Here is a 21839-nt window from a genome sequence, read left to right as displayed (position 1 = left end):
TTAGACAAAAGGAGGACTTGAAATGCTTCTCTCAAGCAGTCATAGGAACTCTTTTCAAAGGCAACTCAATTACATTACTGTCTCTTTCTTTTTCTTTTGTGTATGTATGTATATGGGGGTGAACATGTGCGTACCTAGTGTGCATGCATTCGAAGGCCAGGAATCAACAATGATGTCATTCTCATGTCCTATCTACTTTGCTTTTTTGAGACAGGGTCTCTCACTGGCCTAAACTTCACTTAAATAGGTGAGGCTGGATGGTCAGTAAGCCCCAGAAATCTCCCGTCTTTGTCTCCCCAATGTTGGGATTATAGACATGTGCCACCACATATAATTTGTTTGTTTTTAAATGTGGGCTCTGGGGATCAGAGTGAGGTCTTGTATGGCAAGCACTTTACTGACTGAGCTATCTCCCCAGCCCTACACTACTCTTTGAATCATGCCAACTGTACAGTCTCCAAGTCCTTTCACCTTTCTAGTACTGTAACTTAGTTACCAGACACTCAGTGTGATACTGCTGAGGAGCCTTCTTATTGCTCTCCTTCACCCTTCCCTTTCTAAATAGTGAAGAAGTACGAAATGGAATCCATCTTTAAGGAGAAAAAGTAGGGGTGGGCTCTGGAGACTATGTTATCATTCCTAGGTGTAGCTCAGAGAATCTGGAACAGATGCGCATCAGTGCCTGTTGCCTCTCTGTTAGACTAGCTCCACAACAAAAGTAGACTGCTTTCTGGCATCACCAATACCACTGTAGAGGCCTATTTAATCCTTCACATAAAACCTGGCTTGCAGTGATCTAGAGGTATCTTGAAAGTGATCACAATGTTTTGCAACCATTTAAGGTGGCTGCCACCCTTCCCTCTAAAATCTGGTGGCTTGCAATACTCCCAGTATATCTGTGGGCACTGTAGAAGGGAGACAAACTGCAGGCACAAAAGAACTCTAAGCACAGCACAAGGAGTATTTGATGTGACCAACCTTGGCTTCAGAATCCAGGTTTGCAGGATCAGCTGGGATACTGAGTTCCACAGTTCGGGTTTCTACAGCAACTACTCCCACAGGTATTCCCCCTAATCTGGGGCGGGGGGGAAAAGAGGAGGAACATAATGCATGTGGATATTACAAGTAGGCGTTAATTTTCATTCACATATAAACACTGAGGGAAAACTGGAGGCAAACAAACAGCAGGGAGACTCCGACGCTCCTGGGGTTAAATGTGAGACTTCCGGGGTTTGGTACTCATTTCGCAAATATGGAGGAGAGTCCCCTCACACTCACTCATCTTCTAAAAAGCCCAACAGGATAAATTCAAACTGAATGCCGCATTAGGGGAGACTCAACAGCCTAGTGCACATGTCTACTTCTGTGGTTGCCAAATGAAACTTTCCAGTTTGCTGTCAATCAGCTCTTGATGGTGGAACACAGCCTGAAACTGCTGGGCTTATGGGATAGAGCTGTGGTAGTTAAACAAGCCCCGCCCTTCCTTCAGTGGAAAAGAACAAAGAGACAGAAATATTTTTTAGTAATAATCTTGATGAACTCTGTATCAGAAGCAGATACTTAACTTCAAAACTATGTTAAGACTTAGATGTTTGAAGTTTCTGCCTATATATTGGGTAATAATCTCCCATATTGGTCCTCATTAAGATTTCCTAGAATGAATCTGAGAGGAAAGGAAGAAGGAAGAGAAACCAAGAGGGCGAAGGCAAGTGAAAGGTGAATCCTTTACTCTGGAAATAGGATCCCCCTTCATTCTGTCGGTTGCTTCCCTCTGGGCTGGGGCTGGGCTGGGTTATATTCTCATTCTCTACGACATGTCCATAACAAACTTTTCCATGAAGGATGGTCTTTAGCTGTTACATCAACTACTGGAAATGGATTCTTTTCATCACAAGAGACCTAACTGGAGCTGAGTGGAGACCACCCACCACCCCCTTGTCACTTGCCTGCACTGAATCAGAATCAAAAGCCCTCTAGACAACCAGACAACGAGCAGGAGGTACACAGGAGGGTTCAGAAATATTTCTGTTCACAATGATTAACACTCCAACTGGAAACTTGTAATTGCAAAAGCCACCCTAAATCGGTAACTTATAACTTATATATTAGGGCCCATGTGACCTAATAAAGAACATCTTTATCCGAGTATTATAGTTATTTATTGAAGTTGAAAACAGCTCAGAACAACTTCTGTTTTCTATTATACTTCATATAAATTTTATCAGGCTAGCACATGAAGATGCTACATCTTGTTTTATAGTGTGTCCCTGGACAAGGTGCCATGGAATAATAAAAGACAATTTACAGCCAATAGCACACATATTCCAAACATACATACCAAAGATGAGTTTTGGCAGCACTTACAGTAACAATCCCAGAAGAATACATTTATATTTATTTCTTGAAATGCCACTGCCTTTGAAAGAAGCTAGCTCCATTTGTTTTATATACTTCTGAGCATGTGTATGTGTTTGGAGTAAGCAGCCCAGAACTCATCAGATGGAAAGAAAGGAAGAAATCAGAGTGAGTGTTGAAATAAACAATAGCTGAGCTAACCAAAGCCAAGCTTGACTGGTCTTGGTTGCAGAGTAATCCCTGTTCTAATGTTAAGGGTAAAGTATTGTTCTCTCATATCCCACAGGAAGATCTTAAAGACTTTAGCAAAAGTTTGGCTTTGGAAAGCTTAAAGACTGTCCTGCATTTTATACACAGGAAAAGTAAAACAGAATAAACAATAACAAATCCTCAAAAATGTCGATTCTGATATAACATGAGACTCTGTAACTAGCTGTATGCCCCACTTCCACTTCCTCAGCAGGAATTTTACCAACACAAATAATTCTCACAGGGATGCTGTAGCTAGGGGTGAGGGAAAAGACCTGACACTTGAAAGAAAATGAGCAGCTAGCTTCTGAGTTCCTGTCTCAGATGACTCCTATTCAGTGTCACAGTGGAAGGCCCTGTCTGTGGGATTCACCATCTGATGGCTCCTTGTCACTGGCTGCATGAGGCATGCTGACCTGATGTACTGAGAGAACCACAAAGCCTAGAATTATTTTCAAGGCTAGCATCTAAATCTCAAGCCAATGTGGCATGTTGGAGAATCTTGAGCAGGTGCCTCTTTTCACCAAGATAAGAAAAACTGATTGCCCCCTGGAGGAAGGTGAGCCCTGATGCAGATCTCTCAGGCAGTGTGTCTGCAGCACAGGCCTAGATTAAGATCAGCCTTGGCAGGTGCTCGTTAGAGCAAGCACGACAGATTATTTTGCACAGAGCTTGCTGTTGAGTGAAGCACTTCTTAGAGTGGGTATTAAAATTTAATAGAAACTTCAATTTCCCACTTGAAAAATATGGGTATCCCAGCAACCTATGCCAGCTTATTTTACTCCTGTTTCAGATTAAAAAAAATTTTTTTTTCTCAACTCAAATCTGATTCTATTCCAATACAATGCATATTGTAAGTCACTTCAGTAGTCATGATGTCAGGAAGCAACTCCTCTTGGGGTACACAGAGAACCATGTGGTGCCTGCTCCTGAGAAAAAGTGGTCTTGTGGGGAGGGACCCGACTGGTGATAGCTATTGTAGTACAGCTTTGTGGTCCCCAAAGTTTTCTCTTGCAGAAGTATAAAAAGGAAATATTATCAAAATCAACCTTCAGATTAAGCACAACATTAGAACGACACACTGAACGGCTAGAGACCAGCAGGCTACCTTGGCTATGGCTACCATCTAATAGTCTTAGAAAACCCAGACAAAGCTTCACTGGTGAATGAACACTATGACCCTTCCTTCCCTATTTTTACATGGGAAGAAAAAGAGTTTCCAAAACAAAAGAGGTCTTACCTGGCTCTACCAACCACCACAGTCTGTGCCCAGGGCTGCATAATCTCTGAGAAAGATCCATAGTCAAAAAATCCACTCAACCACTGGCCTTTCTGGGCTGTGAAGGAAAAGGAAAAGGGGTGGGTCGAAAGGAAACGAAGAGCATATAAAGACAGTCCACCTGTTAACAACGTACTGGGCTGATGAATTTAAGGTGGGATTTGTGGACTGACTTTGAGGAGTTTGTTGTTTCTAACTGTATTATAATAGATGGAAGCATTAAACAACTGAGTGTTCATCTGCCTTCAGAAATCATCTCCTATTTCATTTGCTAGTCTGCATAGAATCATTTATCAGCAAAAGCATCATTTATTGTTAAACGATGGGGTTCAGCTAGCAGAGAGTTTGCATGCCTTTAAATAAATAGCTTGGCTTTTTCCAAGACATCACAAACATTTGTCAAGAGGCAGCCAAGTCATTAAAGATGTTTTTAAAATGTTTATTTCTATTTTAAAACTTGTCTGACAATTGTTTGATTCCACTGATTTTCTTTTAATGAGAAGATGAAAACGTAAGTATTAATGATAAGATGAAGACTCAAACTTGGAGGTAAATAAGAGACTCAGTCTCTCTGGCAGAAATGCAACAATAGACCCACTTTATTTATGGCTGACAAAGTATAATCTTTCTATATGAAGGGCCATGACTACAGGCCCTTGATAGAACAAAAACATAATGGTTAAGATATATACACACAAAAAAAGATGCACACAATAACACCACCTCCCTTCCTCATCCAGTTCATATACTGGCAAGGCATGTAACTTTCACCACCTTAGAAGACAAAACTTTTGTTTCATGGACATGAATGTTTGACCAAGTATCCATAAAAGCTTGTACAAACAACTGTTTCCTTGTTTGCCCTCTCAGCTCACAGTTTCTCAGTGATTCTTCTAATTTGAACATGGCCCTCCACCCCCTAAACTTCAAGTCCAAAACCAATTAAAAGTAGAGATCTGAGCAAGCTAACCTCTGCTGACTTAAACAGGACGGAGAGTGTTTTATCAAGACTAAACTTGTAATTACTGTGTTCTACATTCCTTGCCTCTATGGCCCCAGTGTAAAATGTGATCATCCATTTCAAAATTATCTCTCTATCGTGAGCCCAAAGCTGATCGTTTAGATTCTGGTCTCGTGTTGGGCGTCAGTTTGAAGAATATCTCGGCACTATCTCCTCTAATAAATGACTTTAACTTTTCACCTAGAAGATATCTGCTTTAACTTATCATAGGGAATCATCTGCTTTCTTTAACGCTTCCACTAAATTAAAATCTGAAGTCACTCGATTTGGGAGCCAGTGTTAGCTGTACCTAGACAGCAGGATGAATTACTAGAGAGTCAATGAAAAAATATTATCCAAAACACTAGAAAACTTAGTTTATCACAAATTTCATTTTATTCTGTAGGTCTTATTAATAATAACCTGGATAATGCTCACCTACACATGTACTTCTGTTCACCCGATGAAACAAAGGTGTTTTGCTTTTTGAGACAATCTAACCCAGGCTAGATTTGAACTTGCAATCCTCCTGCCTTACCCTCTTAAGTGCTGAATTAAATGCATATACCACTGTGGTTTGCAAAGGGCCCAAATTCTGATGAAGGTTCTAAACCAAACTGGTTCTAGTTTCACCAAGATACTGAAATTTTAACTTTATATGCCTGGATCATTTTATGATAGTTACTTTGATAATAATGATTTGGAACTATAGAATTAATTTCAAAATCAGAATATTTTCTTGTTTCAAAGCCCTGGGGAGCTGGCTAGAAGTATAGCTAAGGGGGAGGATTCTTGCCTGGCATGCATAAGGCCCTGGGTTCAGTCTCCAGCACCTCACAACAAAATCGCCCTGCCTTACATGCTGACTAGGGAGGAAGGGGCCATTGGCTATGCTAGCTGGACTTGATGGTCCCACAAGGAAGGCCACTCTAGCTCAGATGTAGATTTGGATGCCACTGAGATGCATCCCTGTGTTTCCCCAGAGAACACTCACTGAGCTTTGTTCTGAATTTAGAGGAGACCCACTCTGTTCCCAGAAAAGTCCTGGGTTTTAAAGGCTAACCACTATGTCAGACTTATGGTTCTCAACATCATCATGTATAAAAATAAGGAGAAAAGATGACTATGGTGATTTTTCTGCCTATGTAAGAAAAATCAATTTTATTAAAGTTAGTAAGAAAAGACATAGGAAAAAAAGGTATGGTTATAAATTAAAACTAACGGTTATAAATTAAAATTAACAGAATTCTCTTGATTTTTCTGGAATATCTACAGTTAGACATCAAGATGAAGCTCCAGCATCAAAGTAATAGCTGTGGGATCTTGCAAAAATAAGATATGTATATGGAAGTGCTTTTACATCAGACTCTACCTTGAGCAGTCTTCTTTATGAATAAGGAATATTTCAATAGAATAACAATAACCCTTAAATTTAACAAATTTTTAAACAGTTTTTAAAATTGCTTTATTTTATATGTATGGGTGTTTTACCTAAGTGTATATCTGTGCACCAGTGCATGCCTGGTACCCAGGGAGGTCAGAACAGGGAGTCTGATTCCCTTGGATCTGGAGTTACAGACAGTTGTAAGCCACCATGTGGGTGCTGGGGATTGAACTGGGGTCCTCTGAAAGAACAGTCAGTGCTCTTAACCACTGAATCATCTCTCCAACCCCTACAATTCATTTTTTTATTTTAATATGTATAGTATTTTGATCACATGTGTGTCTGTATGCCAGGTGTGTATCTGGTGCCCAGGGAGGCCAGAAGAGGATGCTGATTCCCCTGAAACTGGCTGGAGTTATAGATGGTTGTGGGCCACCATGTGGTTTCTGGGAATTGAACTTGTCTAGAAGAGCAGCCAGTGATCTTAACTGCTGAACCATCTCTCCAGCCCCTACAACCCATTTTTATGTATAGTATTTTATTAATGAATAATAACAATAAACATGGGACAGAGAACAAACATTTCCTAACACCATTTGTAGAAAGTAAGGGTCAGGTGTGGTGAGTAGTTCATGCCTGAAATCTCAGCACTTGGCAGACTGAAGCAAAAGAAGTTGAAAGTTAAAAGCCAACCTGGGCTACATAGCAAGTTACAGGCTAACTGGGGCTATGATCTGAAACCTTATCTCAACAAAAACCAAAGTAAAACAGGCCACCTGGGACTTTACAAAAAGGAGTTTTTCTGCAACTTCCAAGTAGATTAACAAATAAAATTTTAGATACACAGTGCTATTCATTTTTTCTGCAGTGTGTGAGTGTATATGTATATAGTGTATGTGGCATGTGAGGAAAGAGGACACCTTAGGTGTCATCATCACTCAGGTGCCATCTACTGGCCTGGAACTATAGTACACTAGGATGGATGGCCAGCAAGCCCCAAGACATGCTCCCCTTTCTTCCCCCCCACCCCCGTGCTGAGACTACAAGCACATGCTACCATGCCCAGCTTTTGAAAACAAGGGTTCTAGGGATAGAACTCAGGACTTCTTAAAAGCATTTTACTATCAATACTGTTACCAGTATCATAAGAAAAACCGTGAGGGTGATATTCAACAGTAGTTTGCTAAGAAGAGTGTAGCTGAATTCTACATTTAAGGTTTAGAGACATTTTCTCAAAGTAACTCTATTAATCTGTCTTCTCCCACCTTTTGTTTTGGAAACATGGTTTAGCTATGCATCTCAGGCTATTTGAATCACTATGTAGCCCCAGCTGGCTTTATACTGCTGGTGATCCTCATGCCTCAGCCTCCCCAGTGCTGAGACTGTAGGCACACACACCTATAGGTGGCTCAATGTTCTTTGTATAGACCCTAGTTGGCCAGAGAGTCTGATGCTTGGCCGTGGATGTAGCTCAGTGATAAAGTGCTTATCTACCATAAATGAGGCTCTGGGTTTGATTCCCCAGAATCTCCACCCCCACCCTAACAAAAAGGACTGTAATCCTGTAAGACCATGATTTTATAGCTCATATCAAATTGTTTAAAGCCTTTTAATCTACTAAATTTCTTAATAACAGAAGGAATGACTTAGTGACTACACCAGTTATGACTAAATGAGTGAGTAATAAAGCTCACTTTTTTCCTGTTTGTTTACAAAGATTTTGGTTTTTTACATTTTCTTCATAGAGCTTTTTGTTACATCTTCCTTATTTCTAGGTATTTAGCTCCAATTTCTTAATAATATGCTTTTGTGCTAGAGTTGGACAGTGACTAGATAAGAGTTTGACAGCTAAAATACCACTGGGTCTTTAAACATATACGTACTTGGGTGAGGACGGCCTGCCAGCATCCACCGAGGATCATACGGGGCCTTTGTGGGAACAAACTCGATGATTCTATCTATAGGATCCTTGGAATTCAGAAGAGGAACTGAGCTGTGCACGCTCTAAAGGAAGATTGGGAGAGAAAGAGCACATCCATCAGTGATGTCAGTCTCATACCCCAGCTCAGCAGCGACAGCTACAGACAAAAGCAGCAAGGCCCACTACACTACAGAACTACACCCTTTGGTCCCAACCATCAAGCAGAAGCATCCCAGGTATGTGTCAAGGAACATAAAGAACACACACAGTTCCCAACTCTCATGCAGGAGCCTGACACACGGTGGTGCATTTTGACCTGATCCATTGTGCTCTTGCTCTTTGAGAAGCAAGCTCCTGGAGGACTGCTGTGGGAAGTTCTGTATGGCAAATGTGTTGCTAATTAGTCGATAAATAAAACACTGATTGGCCATTGGCTAGGCAGGAAGTATAGGCGGGACAAGGAGGAGAATAAAGCTGGGAAGTGGAAGGCTGAGTCAGAGAGACACTGCCAGCCGCCACGATGACAAACAGCATGGGAAGATACCGGTAAGCCACGAGCCATGTGGCAAGGTATAGATTAAAGGAAATGGATTAATTTAAGCTATAAGAACAGTTAACAGGAAGCCTGCCACAGCCATACAGTATGAAAGCAATATAAGTCTCTGTGTGTGTTTACTTGGTCGGGTCTGAGAGGCTGTGGGACTGGCAGGTGAGAGAGATTTGTCCTGACTGTGGGCCAGGCAGGAAAACTCCAGCTACAGAGGACAAATGGCTACTACAGGGAGGAAACTCACAGAGATTTCTTACTATCTGGGGATGTGAACATATATGCCACGAAAGTATCTGTGGCTAGAACACAGTGGGGCTTAGTGAGACCCAAAGGTATTCTGCAGGTAGAAGGTAAAAGACAGCCTCAAGAAAAATCTATAGGTTGCAGAGAAATACTTCATGAAAAATTCTTCAAACAGGGTACCTCAAACACAATAAACTGTGGCAGAGATGGTGGGTAGGAAGGGCTCACCTTAGGCATATATGACAGCCAGTGTAAGACTGTGAAAACCCCCTCAAAGTCGTCACAAACAGTGCAATGGGTAACCCCGTTGTTGTGCATGATCTGGATGCCCCCAAGCTGATTGTTGGAGGTGTATACTTCCCGGCCAAGGACCTAGACAAATGAGCAAGTAAAAAGACATTTGTCTCTACAGATATAACAATGTATATAATTTCCTAATTCTCACTAACATTCTTTTCCCTTTCCTCCATTAGACAAAGAGAACCCCATTTTCTGTGCTTTGTTCAGAGGGACTGCCAGGACTTTCTTAAAATTTAGAAAACAAAAAAAGACCTTCAACAGTTACATATACTGTTGCAGTTTTAAAACCATCAAGCTCCCCCATTTCTAGAAGCAACCACAGACATGTGCAGAGGACTTTAGCTCTGAGCTGAAATTGTGGTTGGTAGACTGGGACTCTGGAGCAGCAGCTACATTTTCAGATACAGGTCTGGCAGGGTTTTATACACACACATACACACACACACACACACACATACACACTCACACATTAGTGATGAGTCTATATTGAAGACATACTATGGGGTTGGGTGCCTTATTTTTCTAAAGGATTAGCTTTCTCCTTGCATTTGATTTTTAAAGCTGGAACATCATCTCCCTCTCCCATTCCTAAATGAGGCAAAATCCTGAAGCATCTCATGACACACACAAAACCCCGCAGACTCCAGTCTCTTTGTGTGCTGGGTGTGAGGCTGTGATTCATTTCCCAAGTCCGTTTCCTGCTGAGGACTGGAAAGGATTCAGGCCTCACCCCAGTGTCTCTGGAGGGACTACCTTGTCAGGTTGGGGGCACTTGAAAATGGAAACCACAAAGTTGCCTTTAAAGAAGAAAAAAGAAAGAAAGAATATTCTTGGACTTGGAAATTGTAGGGTTTCGTTTCTTCCTGAAGATTGGTTAATAATTTCTTCCAGGGAGGGAGGTTTTCTGACCCAGCAGATGGGAGTCAGGTGGCCTGATCACTGACTATTGCAAACTGCTGAGTGTGTAGTAATTGCCAGTCATCTAGGGTAGCCCTGGAGAGCGCTAAACAGTTGTGGAGTGCTCACTGCATGTTCTCTCTTCTGTTCCCTCTCCTCTCTTCTGAACAACAACATACAATTTTTTTCTTACTAACTTTTATTCATTTTCAGCCTCTTGGGAGAACCTAAACAAATTAAAGGCCAACAAACTCTGTCTATATATTTTCATTTGGCCCTTTCTTATTAGGGCTTGGAAAGGTTCCCCTACATATTAGTTCAGCCCCCTACATCAAGACCTTCCAAAGACTGAGCAAGTTGGTGACCAAAGTAATAACCTCACTGTAATCCCGCTGGCCTTGGTTCCATTTAACTTCAGCTAGGAAAGGCATAGCGAGTTTTCTGAAAAGAATATGGAGAGCAAAATTGCTCTCCGATTACTGCTTTCCTTGATAAGGAAGCACAGAGAACAAGCCTTTCCAGGCAGCCCTAAGCCAAGCAACATGCTGGCAGCTGCTTTGAAGGAGCCGGTGAACAGGGGAGACCATATCTGACCAGTGGGCTGCCATCCTCTTCTCAGTCTGTCTTTAATCTTAGCCCAGGCGCTGTGGCTCTTTTCTCATTCTCCTGCTGTCTCTTTCCATTTGCCCTCTCTCTGACTGATACACTGATCTCTCGGTCACTCGGCTTTCTGCTCCACTGAGTCCATATTACTAATAACACCTCCGCCACGGCCAGTTTACCTCATGAAGGCAGGAGCACATCATTACAAAATAAACTCATAACTTTGACATTCTAGCAAATACATGCCGTTTGTTATTTTTATGGCTTTAGTCTTTCTAACAGGCAGAGGGCATTACATACCTGTTTCATTTATATCTTTAAGCGTGCGTCCGCACACATTCTTGCACATGCACCAAGAAACAAAATAGAACAAAAAAACAAACCAATACAAATTTCTAAAGCAGTCAGTTGATGGGGGACTCTGGCAGAGGCAGAAGGTCCGTCATTCAGGGAGGCCACGCTCTGATCTGACTCTGGTTTTATGGCTGTCATAAACCTGATGGCCCACAACTGGTCCTTCTGGGACAGACTGCTTCTGTGCTAGAAGTCATTCAGTGTGATCAGCAGTATTTTTAATTATTAAAATAAAATTGGAAAGGAGAAATGAAATAAAAAGGAGTCACTGTGCTGACCCTGAATATCTGATATCCACAATTTACGTCAGGAGCCAGATACTCCCTGTTGCATAGGAAAGAGGTGTTTTCTGTTCAGAAACATTATTTTTGGTCCCACTTCTAATACTTGATGATGTTTAACCATGAGAACATTGAGCAGTTACAAAACCAGCAATGAACCAATGAAGGATCAAGCTCAGACAAAGAGACCTAAGACAACCAAGAACAGCTTAGTTATTTAACAGTTAAGTGTACCATCTTAAATGCCTCTTTTCAATGAGTTGAAAGGGGTATCCAGAACCAGGCAACTCCCAGAGAGGTTTAGCCACTTTCCCATTCTCTTTCCCATTCTATACTGTTATTTTGAACCCAGTGCACACTTCTTTGAACCCCAACTCTACATTTTCAAAGAAGGAGCAAGATTCAGTAACTTAGCACTTCTTCTCACTCAGGTTCTGATGCTTTGGACATGTTTGGGAAAGCAGCAGCATTTCTACATTTCTTTTCCTCTGGGTTCCAAAGAAACCCTAGGGCTCACCACAGCTGAGAACATCCTATCTGTTCTAACAAATGCTTATCACCTGAAAAAATTCACTGAATTTATTAATGAAAGAGGAATCACAGGATACATTAGCAGAGCATCCAAAGAGCCCTTTCTGACCAGTGTCAGCTTGGGAAATGGGGGTGGGGTAGAGATGGAAACACAGAAATGAAGCCCTTCCGTAACACAAACAGCAACAATCACAGTTACTCACCAATCAAGAGAAAAATAGACCCTTGGTTACCTTCAGCTGCCTGGAGGTTTGGAGTATGCATCTGTGAGATGAGGGCTCTCACAAGAGCTACTCATTTGTAGGAGTCATTGCTGACTCAAGCGGTTTTAATAACTTTAGAACACTTCACAATGCAAATGCCAACCAAGGAAGCCAAATCTGGGCTAGGACAGATTCTATTCTGACCAACTCTGAAACGATTATGCAGAGATAGCCACACAAGTCCTAGCTGGCAACTCAAAGAAAAAAAGCACCCACAAAGAATCCTGTTTTTCTCAATATATCTGCCTACCAACCCTTGAGAGAAAGCTGTGGGTCAACAGTCCTCCTCCTCATCATATTTTCATCAAGTAGGTGGGCTTTTTTCACTCATTTCAACTTTGACAGAGGCATTTCTGAATGAGTCAAATTCCTTGCAGTGTTTTTGGTTCCTGAATCATTCCCCTCACATTTTCTACTACATGATACAAACTTCTAATTTATTTGCCTAACAAACATCTAACACCATTTAAACATAAGAGTCACTCAAAAGGGCACTCCCGAGGCCACCTTTGCCCTGTAGCTCTAAAAGTGGCCAAAGCAGCACTATGAGATAACAAGAAAAGCACGATTCCAGGGTCCTTTGCTTAGGGGTGTGCAGGCCACAGAACTAAAGGGCTAAATCTGAGAGCAAAGAGGATCTTCATCCAGTCTTGCTATATACTTAAGCTTCATTGAACGCTCCACTTATTGTAGCTGGCAGACCTAAGAATTAAAGTATCTCATGAAAGCCAGTGATCAGTAGAGATGCAATTGTTAAAGGTTTCACCAAAGGTGCTATAGAGCCTGTGGAAATGCTGAGATGCCTAAGAGCTATAAATGAATGCAGTCATACATTCTAAGGCCACTGTTGCTGCTGCTGTTGCTTATCCAGAGACACTGTAGACAGCTCAGGTTTACCACAGCTGACAGGCAATGAAAACAGTCTAATATACCGCCTGCTCTCACCCTTAAATCCCTTTTTGGAGATCAAGATAAACACATTCTGCCTTTCCCCAGTGCTCCAGACGTTTGACTGAAGTGGCAGAGCACTGTGAGGGTTTGTGCAAATGAAATCACTATGTAATACTGAATGAGTATAGTATTTACTTGTCAGGATATTTGTCAGCAGAGGTATTGAGATTTCCAAGTTTCACAGATGCAACTTGTCTCAATTTTTAAAATATTGCTTTTATTCTGATACACATATTATTTTGGGGACCTTTAGAGTTACATGTAAATATCAGCAATCATGTGATAATATGGAAAATAATGATGGTGCATATCAATCATGAAATTAAAAAAAGGAAATCTGCATGTTTCTTCCCTTTCTAACAATTCTTGGAGAGTCAGGGCATTTACTATTTTAGAAAGTAGGGAGTACAAAATTCCTCCAAACCTGAGAATCAGGCTACACAAGCGGAGTCCTTGATGCAATCCTCTCACGGTATTTCCATTCTCCAGAAGGTAAATTTACTGAGCAATCATCATCACTGGATGTCATGCATGATTCTAGGTATTAAAGTCACTCTGGGATTCTATTGATAAAGGATTGGGGAGGGCAGAAAGACATGAGCAAAAGTAGATGGGAGTTGGAAAAAGTGGTAAAACAGGGACAAAAGAGAGGGATGAAAGAGAAGAAAGGGGCAGAGGAGAGAAAAAAAAAGGGAAGAAAAAAATGGTAACAGCACAGCTACTCAGTGCTGCAAGCATCCTCCTTGACCTGAGACAACTACATTTTTAAAAGCTGACAAGTAATTCAATCTCCAATTAGTAATTCTAAGTGGTGCTGCACATATTACTGTGTAAACGTTTCTCCAGAAATATATCCACAGGTGAATGGAATCAAATTTCTTGGGAGCCAGGGACAATATCTCTGTGACCAAAAATATTTGGATGTTACAAAATACACAGCTAAAGGGTTCTACTCTTTCTATACCTTTGTGTCACTGCTAGCACTGGCAAACTGGAGAGCTACATGGCAGCTGGTGGGTTAGGCTTGAGGGCAGAGAGGAAGCTCAGTATACATACTGGTGGGTAAGGGGGCTGATTTGAGCCATAGTTTGAGGCAAGATAATTCCCTTGTAAGACTCAAAACTCTCTCAATAAGAAACAAATTCTGATGTGAGTTTGCTGAAGAGTTAACTTGGGCAAAGAGACTTGCTACCAGAGGCAGGAAAAGACTTTGATTTTGTTTTAAATGTATTTTAAAACAAATGTCTTGTTACGTAGCTCAGGTTGGCCTCAAAATGACCATCTTGTCCTGGCCTCCCTAGGGCAGGTGTGTGCTATCATTCTCTGACAGGGAAGTATTTAGACACAAGGACACTGAGATACAGACCAGAAAAAGTACTGTAAGACCTCTGTTTATTGAGAACACATGCACAAATTCACCAGCGGGACAATAAGAATTTGAACGTGGAGTGGGTAAGGGACAGAGATTTACTTATAATGAAATGGGATAGAGAAGAACCATAGATAGTTTGCCTGTCAAATGTGAGAGAAAAGGCATAGGCTTCTAGATAGAAAGTTGACTGCCAAAAGAAATCACTCATCCCAGGGATCCATCAACTAAGTACCCATTTAGCTAGAGACATGAGAATACTGACAATAAATCAATTCCAAATGTGGAAATACCTAGTATTTTAAATAAAGTCTGGTTTAGAGCCAGGTGGGGTGACTCATGCCTGTGATCAAAGCACTTAGGAACTGGAAGCAGGAGAACCAGGAGTTCATGGCCAGCTTCAACTACATTAGACCCTGTCTCAAAAGAAAACCAAGGGGGTAGGGAAAAGTCTGGCTAATGGAGGTATAATCACATGTAACAAAAATGTCCATTTATGGTACAGAATTCTATGACACCGACAAACACAAATATATAGTCACAACCAGTACCACAATAACATGGGATCATTTCTGTCATCATGCTCCCCAGGGCCCTCCGCCCACTCCTAATAAGCATTGACTTCATTTCTGCTCTGCCTGCTTTGCCGTTTGTAAGGTGGCACCTAAATAGATTGAGAGTGTGCAGCATTCAGAACCTAACTTCTTTTGTTATCATAATGAATGCATCATATTCATTCATACAGTCCAGTAGCTCCTTTTCACAGCTGGGCGCCATAACTCATTCATTCGTTTGTCAGTTGGTAGACATCTAGGTTGTTGTCAGTTTGAGATTATGAAGAAAGCTGCTATAAACATTTGGAGACAGGTAATTTCTGGATTGGACAGTAAGTGTGTAGCTAAGTTAATAAAAGAAACAAAACCCCAAAACAATTTCAAAGTAGCAATACCATTTTGCATTTCTTTCAATAGTGCACAGAGTTCTAGCTATCCCAATCCTCATCAGCATTTGGAATCGGTCAGTTAAACATTAAATATATTTGGGTTTTTTGTTTGTTTGTTTTTTGGAGGGATGTAGCTCAGTGGTAGAGCACTTACTAAGCATGTACCAGGCTTAGGGTTTGATTCCTATCACCATAAACCAAAAAAAGCTGGTATCATTTATGGAAAAAAATGCAATGCTGTGAAACTTGGTTTTAATTTCCCTAATAAGTGGTGACAAACATAATTGCATGTACTTATTTTCCATCCTCAAACAACTTCTTTCAGGGAGAGTCTACTCAAATTTCTTGCCCATGTGTTTATTGGGCTGTTTTCTTATTGAGTTCTGAAAATTCTTTATGTATTCTGGATTATGTCTTTTATCAAATATATGTTTTCCATAGATTTTTGTTTTGTTTATTTTGAGACAGGGTTTCTCTATGTAGTTATGGCTGTCCTGGAACTAGCTCTGTAGCCTTGAACTCACAGAGATCCACCTGGCTCTGCCAGTGCTGGGTTTTAAAGGTGTGTGCCATCATGCCTGGCTACATGAATAGATTTTTTTAAAATTTGTTCTTAGTCACTTCCTGACTTTTCTAAATATATGGGCACTTGAGGCAAATGGTGGAATGACCAAATGTTAGTGCCCATAGCAGCCAGATACCAGTTTGGTACTCAATAGAGCCTGGCTTCCTGGACAGTAACATTGACTCTTCCTCTGCAGTTTTCTTTTGCATTTTCTTGTTTATATCTAGTGGGTAGCATTTTTAATTTTCTTAAATGCCTTACTAGCAAGCATGGAGCCCATAGGCTACACATATCCTGAGACAGGCATGAATGAGTTCCACATGTTTACAGATGATAGTATGTTGCAATGTCAAAAGATTGGATATTCCTGCAAATGAGAAGTTTATTTTAAATACCATGAAATCAGGAATCATGATATCTCCACAGAATAAGAGCAACTTTACAGAAAACAGAAATGCAATGAATGCATGTCACAATTCCAAGGATACTATAGAAACTCAACACTGACATATTTAAACAAGTTGAGCTACTAGAAACAGAAGTCTTATATTAGTGCTGTAATATGTAGTGTAAAAGGGAAACAAGTGATTCATTCCTTTTTGCTCTCCTTGGTGCAGATGCTAGGTGATGTTGTTTGTGAGTTGTTATTGGTTCCTACCATAACCCTTAACATTTATTTTATTTATTTATTTACTTATTTTCTGGGTATGTATGAGTGCACATGCGCTTCTGCACCGTGGTGTACATGTCAGTCAGAGGACAATATGTGGGAGTTAGTACTTTTCTTTCATCATGTGGGATCTGGGGATGGAAATCAGTTCCTTAGACTTGTGGTAAGCAAGTGCCTTGCCAGCTGAGCCATCCCTCTAGACCTCTTAAAAAAAATTTCTACTTGGGCTAGTATTAAATTAGTAACTTTAGTCATATATTATCAGGGCTGCTTTACTGATTGAGAAAAGATATCTTATCAATGAGTCAGGTAGAAAATGAAGATATTCAAAAGTTGATTATTTGTTAAGATGGTCTAACTCATATTTGCATTTTATGCTATTGATTAAACTGGAGTGAATTCTTTTCCTTAATAACACTGGTCTCTCACTTTTTCAGATATGCATGCTATTTTAAGGGACTTAAATCCTAGGCACCGAGACATTATTAAAATTAGGAATCGGTCAAGACTCAATCGTAAGAATGTGAAGCCTAGGCATGGTAATCTGGAGTTCAATCTAAAAAGCTCTTCAAGCTTCTCTCATGATTCAACACTCCTGTCTGTGTACATTAGCTGATTAGACTGTGTGGTGATGGCCACTCTGAAGGAGAGGGGACACAGATTTGGATTCATGCACAGAGGACATCTCCTAGAATGATGAACAGCCAGGAGTCAGATTTCTAAACAGTCTCGAGTCCCAAGTCTTTATCATAGTCACACAGCAGTCTGTGCACAGCAAGGGCTCAGGTCTATCTTCCTCAGAAAAGACTGGAGTCCTTGCATTTCTAATCTACCAACATGTGCAGTTCTTGCACTTTTAATTTATGGGTGTTGGGGGGCCCCTCTGACTTGGGAACATATTGGCTTGGTCTAATGCTTGGAGATTATTAAACTTGGAGCTGTGTTCCACTATCAGGTGTACAGATCTTTTATTTAGAAGATATGGTGCTCTAAATGCACAAAGAGCTCCCTGTCACCTTCACATTAAAGCCCCTAGTGCCTGGTAAATGGAATTATATAGCTGTCATCTCCTTTCCCCAAAGTTTTAAGAGTACAATGGGCTCATTTTTTCACACTCCATCCCAGCTTCAGAACTAAGAGACCTACTTTGTATTGATTTAAGGTCTCAGAAATAAATAAACCTGCTTCACCGCTGTGATTCACAACAAATTCATGATACACTATTGCATGATATATTTCAAGCTCTGGCTTCAGCTCTCTTTTTCCTCTGGTGAGTGATGGGGGAGGTGGGAGGTAGCAGGGAGCTGCAAAGCTGACAGCCTGATGGTTATTGGAGATGGCTGAGGACTGCAAATCCAAGAGGAGACACTATTGGAGGAGTACAGGATTTTTAACTGGGAGGCAAGGGTGAGAAGCTAATTTACTTGATTTCCAGGCTGGGGTTGGGGGAGAAGAAAGGTTGAAGAGAGAGGAGAGGGTTGACAGGGTAGTGAGCTTCAAGTGAAGAACAATCTGAAAAAGAGCTATGGACATGTATAGAAAGAGAAAAAGAAAACATATCAAACAATAGTGTAATGAATGGGTGACTAGAAAATGAAGGAGCTGAGGACAAGGTCTTGCCTAAGAGGACCATGTTCACAAACCTAAGTGGGCACTTAGCTTGAGTTCAGAGGAAATGTTTTACTAGCAGCAGGAAGTGAAGAGATCCTTGTGAACTACATAATGTGTGAAGAAGTAGAGGCAAAAGACACCCCAGAATCTTGGAGGGTGAAATGGTTATCCTGGAGATGGAGTAGAGATACACCAGGGTCCACATATATAAGGTGATCTAGTGTAGTGGAGAAATAAATTCTAGCAGGTTAGCGTGCCTCACACTACGATGCCTTTACTGATTCTACTAAACCTTGGACTCAAAGATTTTTAGTTATTATGCCTAAAGGCCTATCCTCTAGCCTCAACGATGACCTTTGACAAGGCAGCCGATGACAAAGCAGAAGATAACTGGGCCAAAACTTCTGCATGACACCGCAGGAGATCCCTAAGTCTCTGCAGCACAATTAACTTTTAAATGTTCTCTCTCTCTCTCTCTCTCTCTCTCTCTCTCTGGTTTCACCATGTAGCTCTGGGTGTCCTGGAACTCACTATGTAGACCAAGATGGCCTCAAACTCAAAGAGATCCACCTGCCTCTGCTGGGATTAAAGACACGAACCACTATGCCTTTCAAGATAATTTGAATTACGTAATTTCACAATTATATGCCATAATATATAATATCTTTTTAAAATTCCACCCTCATAACCCATTCTTTCTGTTTTAACCTAACATAGTTCCCTACTTCCAGACCAATACACGTCTTCATAGCATCAGAATATTATCAATTAAAAGGAATTTAAGGGGTTGGGGATTTAGTTCAGTGGTAGAGCGCTGCAGCTCAGGGCCCTGGGTTTGGTCCTCAGCTCCGGGGAGTGGGGGGGGGGGGAGGAATTTAAGAACTTTTTTGGATTTCCATTTTAAGGTAAACAATATATTATATGCTTCCCCCCACCCCCCTTTTTTTTGTTTGTTTGTAGCCCTGGCTGTCCTGGATCTCACTCTGTAGACCAGGCTGGCCTCGAACTCAGAGATCCACCTGCCTTTGCCTCCCAAGTACTGGGATTAAAGGTGTGCATCATCACTGCCAGTTTATGCTTCTTATTTTACACCAAGGACTAGTCCAAAGCTGTTTGCAAGATGAGAACTGAGCAAAAACTTTTTTTTTTGAAGAACTGCCTCCATCAAATTGGCCTATGGGGACGTGTGTGTGTGTGTGTGTGTGTGTGTGTGTGTGTGTGTGTGTATGTGTGTGTGTTAGAGGGAAATTTTCTTTTTTTCTTTTTTCTGTTTTTTTAATGATTTATTTATTTTTATTTTATGTGCATTGGTGTTTTGCCTGTATGTATGTCTGTGTTAGGGTGTCAGATCCCCTAGAACTGTAGTTAGAGTTAGGAGCTGCCATGTGGGGGCTGGGAATTGAACCCGGGTCCTCCAGAAGAGTGGCTAGTGCTCTTAACCGCTGAGCCATCTCTGCAGCCCAGGGATTTAATGATTGATGTGGGAGGGCCCAGCCAACTGTGGGCAGTGCCACCCCTGGACAGGTGGTACTACATTGTATAAGAGAGCAGACTGAACAACCCAAGGGGAACAAGCCAGTCAGTAGCTTTCCTTCCATGGTTCTGCCTCTGCTACTGCTTGAGTTCCTGCCTGACTTTCCTCAATGATGGACTGTGATTAGGATGCATAAGTCAATAAACCCTTTTCACCCCAAGTAGCTTTGGTCGTGGTGTTTCCCACAGAAACAGAAAGCAAATGAGAACATTCTAGAACTTGAAAAACTTTTAGCACATTTCTTCTATGTTTGTCAGTGTGATCATTCCTGTATCTGTATTCAATGCCCCAAAGCAGAGATGAAGGCTTTTCCCTTATGTAGAAGCTCTGCACTTGAACTTGTCTGTTTTCCCAAGTCTTAGTATTGAGGCCATTATGGACACACAGGGTGCTCTTAGACAGAGGCAACTTTTGTTGATAGAAATCTGAATGACAATTCTACTGTGTAGTATCTCCAAGCCAGTACTCAGGGCTAGGCTGTTTATAGATCACTAAGGCTTGCTGACAGAGTCAGGAATACTTAGTAGGGTTTTCCACAAATCCGAGGGGCATCAAAGGAAAACAGAAACAGCTTTCTAAAAGGGGACCAGATTTACCAACATTTTGTCAGTGTAGAAGATGAGCTTGAGAATGAAGGAGATCTGGCCACTACAGTATTCTCTGAGAACTCATTCATAGTGCCAATGCAAATGCTTCCTTAGACAAGATGCTAAACAGCCTCTTCACAAAGGAGAGAGATTCCATTTGGAGCTATGAGAATATAAGGACTTTCTATGGCAAAAATAAGTAGTGAGGGACTTCTAAAAATGCTAACTGATGGACTGATGCTTTGAGTGATTAGGGCTATTGTATCAACAAGTCCTTGGGGACCTTTGGAGACAGATGACTGACACATATACTACCCTATCATGCCCGAACATGGTGCCTCTCCTATTAACGGTGTTCCAAAGTGTGTTAATGGTCTTTAGATAACATCTACTGGGAATGTCAATATGTGAATGTACTACTACAGTGAGGAAAGCCATCTAACTTAAAAAAAAGAAAGAAAAAGAATTGTTGCCTTCAGAGAGCCAGAAAGTTGAAAGAATACTGTGTTTATATTTCCTTTCCAGGGTCTGGATACTGAACAGTGGTAAGTACGGACCTGGACTGCATTTTAGAGAGACTACAACAGCACCAGTAGTCTCCTATATTAGCTCATCTAATCCCCACAAAAGCCTTGGTACATAGTATTATAATGGCCTCCTATTTTACAAATTAATAAAACTGAAACACACACCGGGGGATGGGGGGGTGTTAAGAAATTGCTCAAGGTGATAATTTGTATGTGGTAGAGCCAGAAATTAAACCTGAGGAGCCTGGCTCTAGAGTCTTATGTTGTTAGTCGATGTAACCTCCTTTTGTCAAAGTGACAATGCTGTCTACCCCACAGTGATAGCTAAGGAATATTTCCTTCCCTACTTGGATCTCCCTAACTCTCTCACATGGTATGTGACAGCATCATGGGTGAGCATGAAAACTGTACAGTACAAGACCCTGGTCCCATAAACAAGTCTCCTTCACATGAGCCCTAGGTACTGTTCAAGAGTCAGATGTGACAACACACATTTCATAGTGCACACATTGCATAGTGCTACTTTTTTTTGACTAAGTCTCAAAAGCACGATTAGGACTAAAGAGATGGCTCAGTGGCTAAGAGCACATACTGCTCTTCCAGAGGACCTGAGTTCAATTCCTAGTGTCCACACCAGGTAGCTCATACCTACCTATGACTCCAGCTATAGAGGAACCCAATGCCTCTGGTCTCCACAAGCACCTGCACTTACATGCGCATTCCCACCACACACATACACATAATTAAAAAATAAAAATGAATCTTAAAGAATAGTAAGATTAGCAGAAGTAGCCCCTACAGGACTTACAGCTCTCAGCCACGTGTACTATACAATTACTTTTTTTCTTGGTAGAATCAGTGGAAAGAGGGGC

The 21839-nt window shown here is 41.2% G+C and overlaps 1 protein-coding gene across 7 annotated transcripts in view; it reads right to left on the bottom strand.

Moving 5' to 3' along the window:
* Acaca (acetyl-CoA carboxylase alpha) overlaps positions 1-21839 on the bottom strand; it is a 270501-nt gene that overhangs the window by 28837 nt on the left and 219825 nt on the right. For all 7 annotated transcript variants that reach the window (XM_059271384.1, XM_059271383.1, XM_059271385.1 and 4 more), the window contains 4 exons: positions 9210-9353; positions 8151-8271; positions 3845-3941; positions 979-1075 (listed from right to left, as the gene is read on the bottom strand). In XM_059271384.1, coding sequence (XP_059127367.1) covers positions 979-1075; positions 3845-3941; positions 8151-8271; positions 9210-9353 — 459 coding nt within the window. The remainder of the gene's footprint in view (positions 1-978; positions 1076-3844; positions 3942-8150; positions 8272-9209; positions 9354-21839) is intronic.

The sequence above is a fragment of the Peromyscus eremicus genome, chromosome 8a, assembly GCF_949786415.1.
Source record: "Peromyscus eremicus chromosome 8a, PerEre_H2_v1, whole genome shotgun sequence".
Lineage (NCBI taxonomy): Eukaryota > Metazoa > Chordata > Mammalia > Rodentia > Cricetidae > Peromyscus > Peromyscus eremicus.
This window is presented reverse-complemented; position numbering and strand designations above follow the sequence as displayed.